At 56.8% G+C, this 16020-nt stretch overlaps 1 protein-coding gene and 2 long non-coding RNA genes across 3 annotated transcripts; 1 reads left to right on the top strand and 2 right to left on the bottom strand.

Annotated features, from left to right (window-relative positions):
* Positions 1–268: 268 nt before the first annotated feature.
* Positions 269–11149, top strand: LOC144291688 (uncharacterized). Its single transcript, XR_013359077.1, has 2 exons — positions 269–476; positions 9917–11149. It is a non-coding gene; the product is annotated as an uncharacterized LOC144291688 (long non-coding RNA).
* INHBB (inhibin subunit beta B) lies at positions 10081–15777 on the bottom strand. The gene is made up of 2 exons (XM_077861360.1): positions 15315–15777; positions 10081–12842 (listed from the first exon to the last, which is right to left on the bottom strand). Exons 1-2 carry the CDS (start codon positions 15760–15762, stop codon positions 12067–12069), a joined length of 1224 nt encoding a protein of 407 aa, XP_077717486.1. The 5' UTR covers positions 15763–15777; the 3' UTR covers positions 10081–12066.
* LOC144291689 (uncharacterized) lies at positions 12990–15046 on the bottom strand. Its single transcript, XR_013359078.1, has 3 exons — positions 14611–15046; positions 13093–13202; positions 12990–13004 (listed from the first exon to the last, which is right to left on the bottom strand). It is a non-coding gene; the product is annotated as an uncharacterized LOC144291689 (long non-coding RNA).
* Positions 15778–16020: the final 243 nt, after the last annotated feature.

Raw genomic sequence — 16020 nt, forward strand, 5'->3', positions numbered from 1 at the left:
GAGGTAGCTAGCTGTATGCCAATAAAACTTTATTTACAATCACTAAATTTGTATCTCATATAATGTTCATGTCATGCAATAGTTTTCTTTTGATTTGTTTTCGACCATTTAAAAATGCGAAAACCATTTGTAGCTTGTGGATTTGGCCTGCTGGCCGTAGTTTTACCAAACCCTGTTCTGGAATTGACATGGCATTGTGAGGGCACCAGACCCCAATCCCCTATCCATAGGGTGGAACATTCTAGGAGCTTTCTCAGGGGTCAGGTAGCCCTGGGCAACCTGGTTCCACAGTGGAGCGTAGCTTCAATAATGAGCTGTGCGGGCATTCTCTCTTAGGGTCCCTTATCACAGCTTGCCAATCCGTGCCTGGCTCTGTGTCCCCTATGGATGGCAACGGGAATCCATGGGCATCTACTAAAGGAGAAGATTTGCAACTAAAGACAGAGAATAAGAGGCCATGAACTTCTGGGGAAATGGTACTAGAATGCTTGCTTTATGATTTCCTAAAACAATCCCAGAACCCCATCTCAGCCTTGGCCTGGAAGGAAGGTCACGGTCACCTAGGTGGCCCTGACAAGACTAGCCTGGGATCTCCAAGCTCGGGCAGGCAGGGTAGGGGGAGAGGAGGTTTGACTCATTCCCCACAATGAGCCAACTTCACGAGGCCAGCAGGGTGCAGACCCCACAAGCCAGAGCCCAGTGTCCCCTGGGACCTGAGACTTCATTGTAGCCCTTACATATCAGATGGTGTGACCCTGGGCAAGTCACTTACACCATCTGCACTTGGGTTTCTTCACCTGTTGAATAGAAATAATAATACTCCCTAGAGCTGTGGTGGATTAGTTGGGTGAAAATACGTCAAAAGTTTAGAAGAGTTCTTGGCACATTATGAGCACTCAGTCAGTGGCAGCTATTATTATTATTGTCTCATTTAATCCACACAATTAGCCTGGAAGGTAAACACTATTATTAGTTCCATTGTATAAGGGAACTGCGACACAGAGAGGTTAAGTAACTAGCCCTAGGGCACACAGCTAGGACAGGGTGGGGCTCAAGTATGGAAAGCCACACCACTGTCTACTTAGCTCTTAGCCACTGGCTTGTGTGGGTTTCCCCTCTTGGGAAACCACAGTTGCAGAGAGCCCCAGGCCCAGGGAGGGGCTGCAGGGAGGCGCCCTGGGGTGATGTGGCCAAGACCTGACTCTTCCAGAAAGCTTTTCTTTGCACTCCTATAGCCTCACCTCTTGCTTTAGGGAACAATATGCACACTCCTGTGTATCACATGCTAGTCAGGATCACATCTTGGAGGGTTCGACTCTGCTTAGAAGGGACCCCCGTAGCCCTGTGCACAGAGCAAGTACTGGGCAAGAGTCTGGGCTGCTCAGTGGAGCTCCATTAGCTATGGGGACTCAGGCAAGTCTGCAATCTCTGTGCCATGGTTATCCCTCTACAGAATGAGAGGTTGGATGGGCTTCTCAACAGTTCTATGACCTAACCAACCTCTGGGGCATCTGCTTTCCACAACAGGCTCCCGCACCCCCACCTCCTAAAACACTGAATCCTGGGACCTGCCTTCCCATGACTCACTGAAGACAAAACAGAATGGGAACTCCTTTTTTAGCTTTTACTTTCGTGGGGAGACCACCTAACCTCCCAACACCAAGGCAGCCAGCCTAGATCTCTCTTTTCAGGCCAAGCCAGCCATCTCTCCCTGCCCGTTCCAAGATGGGTGATAGGTGAGAGCATATCCCAGCCGGGCACTCAGAAGAGGTGAAACACTGTGTGAAAACTTCTGAACTTCCCATGGCTAAAGCCATGGCATCCTCAGCCACCAGGGGACACAGAATAATCCCGTAAGAGGAGGTCAAGGGCATGCCCGGTGACTGCCTGGGAGCCGAAGTTCACATGAAGTTCATGTGAAGCTGGCTCAGGATGACCTGCCCCTCTGAATGCCATCCTGGAGCCCCGGGGCCTTGTCTCTGCCAAGGGAATGGCTATTGGCTGTGGCAGGGGCCTATGGGAGCTGCAGGTGACTGTTCTCAAGGAGAGAGAAGTGCTGGCTCTGGGGTACTGACACATAATAGGCATTTAAGAAATGAAGTGAGAACAAAGAAGGAATAACTAGAGAAATGAATGAATGAATGAATGAATGAATGAATGAATGAACCATTTAGTCCAATCTAGTTTCAAACAAGAAAAGTATAGGCTTAGAGAGGGCAAAAAACTCACCTGAGATCAAATTGAGTGGCAGGGCCAGGATAAGGCAGTGACCAGCAGGGATTTACTGAGAGCACCTGCTATGTGCCAGGCCTGATCCCACGCTGGGGAGACAAGAGCACAAGCAGATGGGGCCCCTGCCCTGGTGAGGCTTACAATCTGCCTCCCGAGTCCAGCTCCCTGACCCCTCGTCCAGGGCCCTTCCTCACACCGAAATAGCAAAGAGGATGCACTGCCCTGAGGCCTTGCTCAGACCCCCTAGAGAAGACAGTGGACCCCACTGGGTGGTGGGCTGGTCCGTAGAGCCGACTCGGCACTGTGCACTTTCCACTCCTTCTCGGCACGGTCGGAGCATTAATTCTTAATGCTGAAATAACTGACACTCATTAATGTGCCAGTCACCCATGGGGGAGCGGGGCCCACATTAACCAATTCATCTCTTGGTGATTGATTAATTAAAGTTGAGCTTTTATAAGACACCCTCGGGTGGCGAACCATACTTTCCCAGGAGCAGAAGCCCAGGGCAGGGAGGGATGCCTTCTTCGGGGGTGCTACAAGCCCCTGGAGGGAACCAGGAAGCCAACAAGGACTCCAATAAAGTTATTGGAGCCTGGGCCCTTCGTTGCCACCCAGGCAGATGGGCATTGCATTTGCCCAGGGCAACAGCAGAAGCTCCTACGTGAGGTAGTGCTTCACCATGAAGCCTGAACACTCAGAGCAAATTACAGGCTTTTGAAATGCTATTGCATGAGTCACCTGTGGGGCACGGGTGCTCTTAAAAGGAAGAAAAATAACAAAGGCGTGGTCAGGACTGCCAATCCGGCCAGGAGCGCTAGCTTTTGGTCTTAGCCAGCTGAGCCTCTCCCCGGGACCAGCTGGCCCCTTCAGCCTCAGTTGCTCCATCAGGGAAATGGGTGAGTGGGGTCAACCCTCTCCCCCTGAGCGTGATTACATTCCTTCATTTAGCAGTTGAGCACTAGTTCTGCCCCAGTCTCAGGACGGTGCCGTGGTGAACCTCTCTTCCCCTAGATTCCGGGCAGGTATGTCCATGACCATGCAGGTAAGACTGGAGGGAAGCTCCCTGAGCCTTGGGAGTCAGGGCTCCCCCTCCCGAGCCCCAAAGGGTGAAGCACAATGACCCGAGAAAAAAGGGGGAGAACAGGTGTTGGGGGCAGCAAAGGGCATTTGGAGGCACAGAGCTGAAGGTGGTGAGCTGCGGATGGGCGCTGACGCCTGAGCGTGGAGGGTGAGGAGGGGCCTGCGGGCTCCAGGTGGGGAGGTGAGCCCAGGAGCCACCAGACTTCTTTCTGGGGCTGTGGGGCCCTGGAAGGATTTTATATAGGGGAGAAACCGGGTCCACCAAGTGTTGCTTAAATTATTACCCAGGGAAGGCGGGAGAATGCCCTGAGTATGTTTGGGGAAAAGACCCTGTGATTCGCCCACCTGCAGTGTTGACCTGTGTGGCTGCCATCACCAAACAGGTGACGGGCACAGCCTTCAGCCTCTGGCAGGGCCAAGGCGGCCCCAGTCCCTCCCTGGTTCCCATACCGGCCATTCCCCAAAGGAACGACTTACTTACGTACAATGGGTCTGAGGTGTCACTCCTTCCCCTTCCAGGGATGTACCCACATGAAGGCCACTTGTGCTGTTAATGTTGAGAGGGTCACAGAAGCTGCTCTCGGTTAGGGAAGGAGGAGGCCCAGACGGAGCTGCAGAGTGTCCTCAGGGTGCACAGAGCTGCAGGGTGTCCTCAGGGCCTGCCCCACAGCAGGAAAGTTAAGAAGCAGTGTCAGAGCCCATGTGGAGCACTTAGCTGCTCAGGATGCCCTGAGGCCCCGGGAGTGGGAGGTGGCCCCAAGAGCCTCAGCTGCAGATGGGGTGAACAGCAGAGACTTTGCCTCTCTCCCAGGCTTCCTGTGAGAAGTGAGATGATGCCCCAAAGCTCCAACACATGGCCAGACCACCCTGAGACTGTCCCCTGAGGCCTGGGGCTGTACTCCTACTGGGTCAATGACAGGGTTCCCAAGTGGCCTAAAAACCAGGGCTCTTGCACAAGGCTTGGAGCTCCCCAGAGGGTGAAGATGTCTTCAGATTCACACACATGCACACGGAGGCCAACGAGAGTCTCCCCTTTCCACTGGTGGACCCCAGGGCCTTGTGCTCCACCCAAAGGCCCCACAGTAATGAGGAAGGGAAGTGAGTCAGGCAAATCCAGCCCTCCCATACCCCTCATTCTAGACCAGGGCTGGAATCGGCACCCAGGAACCCACCCCATGCTCCCCACCATCACCATCCCTGGGGCTGGGGAAGGAGACACACGGCTAAAAGGGGCTGGGCAGGGGAGGCCTGGGGAGCAGAAGTGGGCTGGAAGGCCTGGTGGAAAGAAGCAGGTAAGGAGGGAACAGAACAGGAGCCCACCTGGAGCAGGAGGTAAGATGCCAGCAGGAATGTCTGGCTACAAAAAGCCCTGCGAGCTGACGTGGATTTGGAGGGTCCTTGTAATTGGGTGTGCTAATGTCTCCTTCTGCAATCCTCTCTCTCTGCCTCTGTTTCTCCCCTGCCTCAATGAGGGGGGCTAGGAATCCATCCCTGAAATCCCATTTGCTAATGTGGCTCTTGTGCATTTTCTCCACACCTCTGCGGGTCTTTGCCCCCATCAGATTCTCTGGGGGTCCGCAGGTCTGCAGTGACCTCCAACAGGTCCCCGTGCCTGTTCACAGAGCGGCAGTTCTCACCGGGACCTGCAGGTGGGCAGGCACAGGGTGGGGGGGGAGTGGGGGGAGGGCTGGGGGCTGCTGAGGGCTCCTGAAGAGCCTCTCCAGGGCACACTCCACGGCAGCCCTGGGTCCCCTTGGCCCTACAGCAGCTCTCCCTCCTGCCTCCTCCACCCTCCCCCAGCTCCTGGGGCTCAGTGGCCCCGAGGTCCTCTTGAGAACACTAGAGAGAGAGGAGGCAGTGTCTGGAAGGCCACGGACGCCACTCCGCCCCTGGAATAGCTATGAGGCCTCCTGCAAGGCACTCGACTTCCCGAGCCTCACCTCCTCGTCGGTAAAATGGGTACACCTCACCTGCCAAACGGGGAGGTTGTAAAGATTAACCAGACCCGGTTGTGAAGCATTACAACCGATGGCTGTACGTTCTCAATAAATGTTAGCTCATGTCCACAGTGTCACAAACCCCTGTGAATATTCACTGAATGAATAACTAGGGATGAATGAAGTGTCCCAGAGAGGGCCTCTAGGAGGAAGGGCGGGGCTCTCGTGTGGGGCACCTGGCACCATTCCTGACTCAGGGAAGCACACTGAGAACAGCACCAGCGAAACCACACCGGAGCCGGGCACTGTTCTGAGCACCTCAACACTCATGACAAGCCCCTGAGCCTCTGGGCTGCGTGGTAGGCACTGCCATTGCCCCATTTTACAGATGACGACACTGAGAAGCTAGGTTGGGCTGCGATCACAAAACCGGGTGGGCAGGCCCCAAACCCATGTTTCCAGCGCCTGTGCTCATGGAACATTGTGCAGACTGCCTCCCCGGCCACCGCTGGATCCAGAGGCAAAGCCACCGGCTTCCTGCACCCCCACTCGGCTTTGCTCAATCCATATCTGTTTTCTAAGAATCGGACCCAGCAGCCGTCTCACCCACCTGGCCACGGAGGAGTAGGGATGGCGTATGGGTGGCAGTCCCCATAGACAGAAGAACAGCTCAGTGCACGGATGCCACTGATATGCTAGGCCGGAGTCTGGGTCAGGAGTTGTGGGAGGGAGGAGAGAAAACCTTGAGCCCCAGCCTCTCTTCTCTTCCAGGTAGGCCCCAGGACAGCTGGGTCTTCCCTTACCCCTCCCACTGGACAGCCTAGTGGCTCTAAGTGACTTCGGAAAGAGCCCCTGGGGACAAATCCCAGCTCTGCTGCTTATGAGCTGTGCCACCTTCCGTGAATAGCTTTCTCAGCCTTAATCTTCTCATCTGCAAAATGGGGACAATATTACCTGCTCCCCCTCCAACCAGGATTGTTATGAGGACCAAACTGATGATCCCCCAGCACAGAAGAATAGCACCCAGGAAAGAGTTTGTTGAGCGATTAAATGGCCAGAGGGTACCGTTCTACTTTTTTTTTTTTTTTAAGATTTTTATTTCTTTATTCATGAGAGACACAGAGAGAGAAAGGCAGAGACACAGGCAGAGGGAGAGGCAGGCTCCCTGTGGGGACCCCGATGCGGGACTCGATCCTGGGACCCCGGGATGACACCCTGAGCCGAAGGCAGACGCTCAACCGCCGAGCCACCCAGGCGTCCTGGTACTGTTCTACTTTTAAACTGCTGCTGCCTCAGAGCTGCGGGAACAGCATGGTGACACCTTCCCCCAACCCCCAGCATTGAGTGACCAGGGTAGGGCAGCAGGGTTCGGTGACACCACACTGAAGGCAACCACACAGGTCACAGAAATGGTGCCTGTGCCCCCTGACCCAACTGCAGGGGGGCTCGCCAGCCACAGGCCAAATTTACAAATATAACCACCCCGATCCCAAAGCATGTAACCGGCCAGGTGCATTACCTCATGATGAAGAACACCAAAAAGGCAAGAAACACACACGACCAACCGTGCGACCACACCCCACCACCGCAGTCTCACAGCCCACACGGCCTCACACTCAACCACGTATGCACACTCCCCCACACAGCCTCGGAGGCAGCCACCCACACACCCCCAGCTCACACACAGCCACACACATAGTCTCGCACCCCCACACACACAGCTTACATGCAGACGGTCACACCTGCAATCACACCACCTCACCCACAAATCCCCCTCCACTCCCACTAACAGCCCCCCCAACCCCCGGCACCACCGAGCTCACCCCACAGCCCACAGGCCCCCAGAGCTTGCCACACCCCCCGACTCACCTACAGGTGGCACAGCTCATCTTGCAGGGCCCCTGGGTAGCTCATCATTTGTTCAAGGCATCCCACTGGAAGCTGAGTACGGGCCGGGGTTCCTCCTGGAGCCTCTGCCCACGGGAAAGGTGCCTGCTCTCTGCTCTTTTGCCCACATGGGCATCCTTTCTTTGGCCTATAGCAGTCTCGTGGCTTGGTGGCAGCCTACACCCACCCACCCCTCGTCCCTGCCCTGGAAGGAGGTCTAGGCAGCTGCAGGGGATGCTCTGCCTGCTCCTTATGGGGTTCCCAGCAAGAATTCCCACAGGGCCTTGCAGAGGACGTGCTAGCTGCGTGCTGGGCAGGCTGGAATTTCAGGTGAGGCAGGAGCCCAGCCACGGAGCAAGAGCTGCCCGAGTCGCTGTCCCAGACCCTGCCTGGAGCCGTGGCAGGGACCCCAGCCTTTGCACCAGGTGGCGGTGGTGTCACCCCCAGTAGCAGGAGCATGCATGCAAGCTCTGGCACATAACATGCCCTCCTAAATGCTGCCTCTGCCCTGGGCTGGGGAGCAGTCCCTCTCCCCCCACCCCCCTGGTGTGCTCCACTTGAAGCCAAACTCTCAGAGGGCTGGGAGGGAAAACAGATACAGGACACCCCTGGAGCCTCTGTATAATGGCCCCTCAGTCTGCCCATCCAGGAAATGGGGGTGAAGAGAGAGGTGGTAGGTATAGCGCTGTCTGCACAAGGGGCTCTCCGGGGCAGCCCAGGTGGCTCAGTGGTTTAGTGCTGCCTTCGGCCCAGGGTGTGATCCTGGAGACCAGGGATCGAGTCCCACGTCGGGCTCCCTGCGTGGAGCCTGCTTCTCCCTCTGCCTGTGTCTCTGCCAATCTGTGTGTGTGTGTGTGTGTGTGTGTGTGTGTGTGTGTGTGTGTCATGAATAAAATCTTAAAAAAACAAAACAAAACAAGGGGCTTTCTGCACTGCAGCCGGCTTCCTATACCCCCACCTCAGGTTTGGTTCCACTGAGTCACTGAGGACACAGGGTGTGTCTGAAGATCAGCCAAGGGTGCATCTGACATGGTGGGATCTCATGAATCGCAGTGGGTGGGTGATGGAGACATCTGAGGTGGAAATGGTAACAGCCTCTGGCCCTAGCTGGCCGGTTGGTCCTATGAGAGGCTAACAGCCTGGTGGCCCGAAGAAGGACAAGAACTTTCAGGCAGAGCAGGAGGGCTCTTCGGTCAGAGGCACGGGACCTGGAAGGCAGTGTGACAGGCCTGCTCTCCAGCCACCGCCCCCCCGCCCCCCGGAGCTGGTCCACTGGGAAGATAAGGGCAGAGCATGGGAAAGAGCAATTGGCAGAAAAGGGCTGAGACCTACATGGGAAAGAAGGAACAGGGGAGCTTATGGCCTCAGAAGCACAGGAAGGAAGCATCACGTCCCTACTGAGCAAGAACACTAGGCCTCGGGATGGGGGGTGCATGCCTGGCCTCACTGCACCTGTCAGGAAAAGTTACTGCCAACTCCCATTGTCCCAGCAGGGCCGGAGCCCGCAGGGACACCTGCCAGCAAAGGGCAGCCGAGTACCACTCAGAGACAGTGTCTGCCAGCCTGCTGGCCTCATGACCCTCAGAGTCCCAGACCCTTCTCGGGGCTACTGTGGGGTCCATGCTGTGAAGCACAGCCCCAGAGGTGGGCCCCAGACATGCCCCACATCCAAACTGTAGAGGCATCCTGGAGGCTGCCCGCAAAAGTTCCTGGGCCGGGGGTGGGCAGGGGCTAGACTGAGGACCGAGAGCAACCAGCATTAGTTGGATGGAGCCCACTGCAGAGAACCAGCTGGATCCTGACCTACACCTCAAATGCCCGGGCCAGGCTGGTCTTTATGAAATTTTCTTCTTTGCTGCTATTACCTTGTATCATATCTGAAGACCTTGCAGATCAACAAACATACCCCTCAGGACAAGAGGCTGACAGGGCAGCAGCTCCTGCAGATAGGCAAAGACAGAGGCCAGATGCGGCCTCCTGCCACCAGTCGGCGGTGTGAATTGAGATATGTCCTTCCCGCTGCTCACAGCTCTCCATCACTTCCCCCATTGTCCCCTTAATGGGGTTGGATCAATCTGTAAGGTCCTGCCCTACTCAAATATTTTTTTTCCCCTGGGAAGACCACATGTGACCCAAAAACCAAGGAGCAACCCCACTGGCCCTGCAGGGCCTCAAATGAAGGCCCGGGCTTTAGGGTGGCAGTTCTCCCAGTGGAATGGGTTGGCCGGCCGCACCCGGGCTCAAGTGCTCCAGGCGCCTGTCCCAGCTGTGTGACCCGAGGCAAGCTCTGAACCTCTCTGAGCCTCAGATTCCAAATTCAGGAAAATGAACATGAAACCATTCCCCCCAACCCTCAGAAAGCATGATACAAAACAGCACTTCGTGGCTATCTCAAGTCCTACCCGCCATAGCAGCTGGACAGTTGTCACTGCTAAAACCACCACCTACTACCACCAGTTAAAATCTCCACAAGCAAGGACAATTAGCACATTCTGGGCCCGGTTTCTGTTCACCCTTCTGCTCTAAAGTCCTAGCCTCTTCTGGGTTACCGTCACCTGCATTAGCGCATGGGGTGGGCCTGCAGGTCAGGTGGGCTTCCCAGTCTTCCAGGTTCTACATTTCCTTCCAGGGATGGGGGCTTAAACCGGCACTTTCAAGTGGTAATAGATGTGGCTTTAGTAAAACATAATTAGTCTGGGGACCGGGAGGGTAAACAAATGTGTAATTCATGAATTTGCTAATTGTCCTTCATTTTGATCTTCTGCCATTTTTCCTAGAGTCTCTGAGTGACATCCGTGCTCGTGGCAAGGACTCAGAGAGTGCCGGGAGCGAGCCGCGGAGGCGACGGGCATCAAAGCTGGACACCCGGCCGGCCACACCCTCCTCCCGCCACCGCCTCCAGCCCAGACCCCAGCGCCCCGCACAGCACACAAGGCAGGAAGCCCGTGGCACTCCGTCTTTTATTTTCTTAAACTGTACACAGATGTAAAATACTTTAACAGCAAGTCTATGGGAAAATTGTTTGGTTTTAAATTATTATGAAACAGAACCTAAGGGGAGCTTTATTAAATAAACATAAAGGTGGGGATTTAAGGACGCACACCTGCGATCTACCATAGTCATTTTTTTCTGTACCTTCTGGGTGTGTAAAGATAGAAAAGACACATCAAACTGAATAAACAAAATCCATTTATACCCTGAAACGTTGGCAGGCCACTCAAGGGATTGTTCAGAACGTCTACCTCATATAAGATGGCCTCACCATCTAATAAAAATTAAAACTGATCTGTTGGCCTCTTTGGTTCCAAAATTATGTATAATACATTTAACTGTATTTTTTTTTGCTGCTATAAAAATAACTTCTTTTTTCAAATGGCAGTTTCTGACTAATCATGCAACTAAATCAGTGCAAACATTAAAAGCAATCATTCGCTTAAAAAAGAAGCAAAGGATTTCATTTCAAGTATAAAAAATATAAAAAGAGTCGTACGAGTCCAGTTTCGTCTAGTGTGGGTCAACCCTTTAAATTGCATAGTTCACGTGGCACTTGGACATCTGGGGGTGAGCGAGTTCAGTGCTCTGCCAAGGGCCACTTCTGGACACACGCAGATGGGCAAGTGCTATATCATGTGCGTTCAGGCAAGTCGGCAAGTGCTAGGAAGGGCAGGCGGGCAGGCGAGCAGGCGGGGGCCGCGTCCATGGCCGGCCCTGGTGGCCGGGACCCACGCAGGCAACTTCTGCAAAGCAGCCGGAAAGCCTTCCCCAGCTCTCCAAGACCGGCTAAACTGTTCCCCTGCCACAAACCCTGCTGGGGGTGGGGGGGGCACCCCCCCTTCCCCAACGCAAGCATTTCCAGAATGCCTCCACTCCACCGTTTCCTCCTCTGGGCTCATTCCCTTGCCTAGGGCATCATTTCCACCCCTTCCCCAACCAGTCCTAGAGGAATATGCCCAGTGAAGGGCACAGATTGCAACTTTTTTTCCTCCCATGTAAAACAATTCAAATCTTAACTTAAAAGGTCATACCTGGTAGCAAAGTCCCTTTTCAATTATACAACTGGAATGAATGACCTGTCAGCTGCTAGTGATCAGTTAAAGCATCAAATTAAGACCCTTCTCTTCTCCCTCCCTCCCTACCCCAAAAACAAACACACATATAAGTCACGCCAGGGACCCAAGCAACAGTCAAAGGGTCATTGCCACGGCTCCGCAGTCTCTGGCAGGTTGTGTCCGTTCTGGGCCTCTTTCCCTCTACAAGGGTGGGAAAAGACAGGCTTCCCCTGGTCCTGCAGCATGAAGGATCCCAGGCAGGGAAGGAAGCCAACGTGTCTGAGCCAGGAGATGCTGAGGCATGGCAGGCCTTGCACACAAGCAAAGGGGGACACGCAGCCCTCCTGCCTGTCCGCACACTCCCCACCCCCGCATCTGCTTCTCCTCTCTGTGGCTCCCGTGCTCTCTCTCTCTCTCTCTCTCCTCTCTCGCTCTTTCTCTGTGTCTCTCTGTCTTTGTGCTTTTATGTGTGCTCGGAAGGCGCGATTCAGAGTGGCCGGGCCAGCTGGTGGGAATGGTGGCTGCTCACCCCATTCTCTCCGACTGACAGGCATTTGTAGCTAAGCTGCCATTTGTCACCGCATCCATTTGCTGGTATCCTGGAGGCTGCTGTGTGGGTGGCAGGATGCGTCTGGCTGTGCGTGTCTACGTGTGCATTTGAAAGTATCTCACGTCGGTCGAGGGTTCTTGCTCTGGCTTTGACTGATTGCTCGATGAAGTAGTAGGAAAACGTTTCGGGCCCCGCCCTGGTGCCTTCCGGGCAGCCCCACGTCAGGACCGCGCCGAGCCGGCCGGGCACCCGGCGGTCCCCACGGGGGCTGGGGGGAACCCTTCCGGCCCTGGCGCCCCTCCACCACCGCCGCAGCCCTGCCGTGTGGTCAGGCACAGCCGCACTCCTCCACGATCATGTTGGGCACATCCCGCTTAACGATGTTGTACTCGTCATCGAAGTAGAGCATGGACATGGTGCTCAGCTTGGTGGGGATGCAGCAGGAGTTTACTGTGCCGGGGTTCAGGCCCCGCATGCGGTACTGGTTCACCACCGCCGTGTGGAAGGAGGAGGCGGAGCCAGGGACCCCCGCCAGGTAGGCCGGGCAGCTGCCCTCACAGTAGTTCCCGTAGTAGCCGGTGGGTGCGATGATCCAGTCGTTCCAGCCAATGAGGCGGAAATCAATGAAGAACTGTTGCCTGCAACAGAGGTTGGTCCGGCCATCGCACTCCAGGCCCCGCTTGCGGATGCGGTGCCGGCTGTCCCCCAGCCGCGCCTGCACCACCACGAAGGGCCGGTGCGACTCCTCACCGGGGTCCACGAACACGGGCACCACGGCCAGCTCCTGGCATCCGTCGCACTGCACGTCCAGGCTGAGCCGCCGCTCGCCCCGCTCAAACAAGGCCTGGATGGCCTCCGTGAGTGGGAAGGTGTGCCAGCCGCTGCGCTTGAGGTCCACCTTCTTCTCCACCGCATTCCACCGGTCACCCTGGCCCTGCTCCTGGAAGTATACCTTGACCCGCACCTTCCTCCGGCTGCCCTTCTCCAGGACGTAGGGCAGGAGCTTCAGGTAAAGCCACAGGCTGGCCTGCACCACAAACAGGTTCTGGTTGCCTTCGTTGGAGACGAAGAAGTACAGGCGGACCCGGGAGGAGGCGAGGCCATCTGCGGAGAGGTGGGAGAGCAGGCCAAGTTAATTCAAGGAGAACACGAGGCAATGGGGAAAGAGACTCTGCTGCATGATGCTGGAATGTGAACTTGCCACGCAGCTGGAAAACGTTATTGACCAGAAATACTGTTCCTGGGGCCAGGGCCTCTGACTGTAACCTGGGAGAGGCAGAGAAAATCGTTTTCCATTGAGAAACCCGGACCAGCTTGGAGCTGGAGGGTCCAGGCCTATAAAATCCTGCCTCACCTCTCCCAGGCCAGGGCTCCCTGGAGACAGGCTGTCAGGCCTCAAAGCTCAACAGAGGAACTTGTCAGGAGGCCAAGATCTTAACAAGTTGTTATGGGTATCTGTGAAATCTGAAAAACAAAACCAGGATCGCACTGAGGATTTTAGGGTGGGTTGTTTCAGTGGAAAGGTAGTTTCTTTTTTTTTTTTTTTTTTTTTTTCTTTTTTTCTTTTGGTTAACTCAGGGCATTGCAAAATCGAGCTGAGCCACCTACCGCCTCTTCCCAGTGTTTACCTAAGCATGATCTGATCCAACCCCCAGTGGAACCTCCACTGCAAACAAGCGAGCTCTGCTCAGATTTCTAACACAGGAACGTGTGCTTTGCAGGCTGCAAAGAGCAGCCCTCGTTTCTGACTAGTTCCAAGGGACAGGACATTCAGCCTTGAAACTTGAGGTCCGCTCCTTTCATGAGACGCTGGCTCCCCATTAATGGCACGTTCAAAATTGCCAAGGGAAAGGGGAACTGGCTTGTTAGTCTCCTCCATAATTCAGCTCAACAAGAAGAGAGGCCATGCCAACCCAGACACAACTACTCTCTCATCCTACATTGCAGTGACTCTTCTGACAATTTGGACTTTTTTCTTCCTTTTTTTTTTTTTTTTTTTTCCTTCCTCCAGGAAGAACAAATAAGGCAACTGTGTGGCCGCGGCTGGTTTTATCAAACCTCCTACCACTGCCCTGCAGCCCCCTCCTCAGGCCTCGCCTGGCTCCTCTAATAACACTGACATCTGACTTTGAAATGGGGGAAAGTGCAGCCTTAAAAGCTGGTCTTGGACGAGCTGCCTGTGACCTGAATCTGTTATTTATAAGTCAAAGAGCTGGCTCCGTGAAATGGACCAGAAATATACCAGCCCCCGCTGTCATTTTGTGCCACCGGGACCAAAAGGCCTCCTCGACCTTCCAGAATCACATTTCTACTCTGGGCCCCAAAGCACCTTTTTAATCCAAGCTCTCTAATTGCATGTCGAGCTTTCCCTGACTCGGTCGGACAGCTAAAACAGCAATGCATTTCTTTCTAAGCACAAACCAGTCCGATTGTCTCTGCTTTTCTCCACACCCGGCCATGCAAAACTTTTCATCCCTTTTCATCCCCAGGCGGCACCAGCACCGTCTGCCTGCTGCCTGGGAGGGTGGGGGGCATTTTCAGCCTGGTGACACAACCGCTCCCCGCCCCAACACACACACAAGCTCCCTGCCCACCCCCGCCCTGCCCGCACCAGGGCTTCCCCCTCTGCGACCTTCTCCGCAGTCCCCTCGGCACAAATGGGGCTGAGCTCCAGGCACAAAAGCCAGCCTGGCTCATTCAAGTCCTGAAAAGGACAGCGGAGTGGAAAGCACTTGCAGCATTTCAGCGCCGGCACATTTTCCTCCTTCTTTTAAAGTTCCGAAAGATTTTCTGTCTCTCGATTATTATATTTGGACAGTGGTAGAAATGTGCAAATCCAGGGCCGGTAGAAAATTCCAGAAGGGACTCCTACCCTTTGTTAACTAGGAACTCTGCGGCTCTCAGGCGAGGGGGTTGCTGCCGCTGCCAGGCAAGCCGAGAGGCACGGAGCTGCCCCCGAGCCGCGTCTTTCTCTGCGTAAATGATGGGACCTGTTGAGAAGCCTGCCTTCCGCCCGATTCCGGTGCCCACACAATCGGAAGAGAGGTTGCCTAGCTCTCCCCAGTGAGCCTTCAGCAATCCTGGCAAGCCCACGCTGCCCGGCGAGGGAAGCGGCCCGGGGCCTCTCACGCAGGCACACACACACTCACACGTACGCGCGCGCGCACACACACTTACTTCTCCGGCCCACGGATATCAACAAGCACACACATCGCCAACCACACTGCTAAGCCTACACTCGGATCGTGGGAAACAAAAACATTAAGCAATCGCCAAGCAAGCGCCCGCGGAGCCAGGGCCGCACGCATCTGCCGGGAGGGGGATGCGCGCCCAGAGGCGCCGGGGCAGATTTCTGAGAGCAGGGGTGGAGGGCCCGGGGCGGGGGGCGGGGGGGGGGCGGGAAGGGCGGGGGGCGCTGCCCGGGGAAAGAGGACGGCACCCGGACGGGGCGCACGGGCGGGGGGGGGGGTGGGGGTGCGCCGGCGGCTGCGGCCAGCCCCGCAGGGAGAGCGGGGTGCGCGAGGGCGCGGGCGCGGGGCGCGGGGCCGCCGCCGGCCGCCCGTGGGGCAGACCCACCTGTCTCGGCGAAGCTGATGATCTCGGAGACGCGCTCCTGGCCGTCCGAGCCCGGGCTGGCGTGGCCGTCGAGGTGCGGGATCTCCACGCGGCCGTCCTCGCGCACCTTGCCCGCGTGCAGCTTGCGCAGGGCCGTGACCATGGCGGCCTTGGGCACGGCGTGCGTGATGTTGGGCCGGCCCCGCATCTGCAGGCGGCTCAGGATGTGCCGCTTCACCGCCTCCAGGAAGTCGCCGTCCACCCGGCCCAGCTCCTCGGGCCGCCGGAAGCCGCCGCACGACGTGCAGGTGTCCTGCGAGCCGCCGGGGGCTCCGGGCGGCGGGGGCGGCGGCGGCGCGGCGGGCGACGGCGGGGGCGTGGGCGAGCCCCAGGCCTCGGGCCCCAGCCAGCCGGCCGCCAGCAGCAGAAGGCAGGCGGCCCCCAGCGCCCGACCGGGCAGCCCGTCCATGGTGCGCCGCTGGCGACGAGGGCGCCCGCCGCGAGGCGAGCCGAGCCGAGCGCAGGGCCGGGCTCCGGGCTCCCGGCGCGCCGCCCCGCCCCGCCCCCGCCCGCGCCCGCGCCCGCGCCCGCCCGGGCCTCCGCCCGCCCGCCCGCCGGGAGGGCCGCCGCCGGCTAGCAGGGGGAGGGGGCGGCCGGGCCGCGGGGCTGCCGCGCGGGGAAGGGGCTCGGGCCGCGGGGGCCGCGGGGGCCGCGGGGGCCGCGGGGG

Source organism: Canis aureus, chromosome 20 (genome assembly GCF_053574225.1).
Source record: "Canis aureus isolate CA01 chromosome 20, VMU_Caureus_v.1.0, whole genome shotgun sequence".
In the NCBI taxonomy this organism is placed as follows: Eukaryota; Metazoa; Chordata; class Mammalia; order Carnivora; family Canidae; genus Canis; species Canis aureus.

Coding starts and splice junctions, on each gene's coding strand:
- INHBB (XM_077861360.1), bottom strand. CDS start 15,762: ATGGACGGGCTGCCCGGTCGGGCGCTGGGGGCCGCCTGCCTTCTGCTG. Junction 12,843..15,314: donor CATCAGCTTCGCCGAGACAG/GTGGGTCTGCCC, acceptor ACCTCTCCGCAG/ATGGCCTCGCCTCCTCCCGG.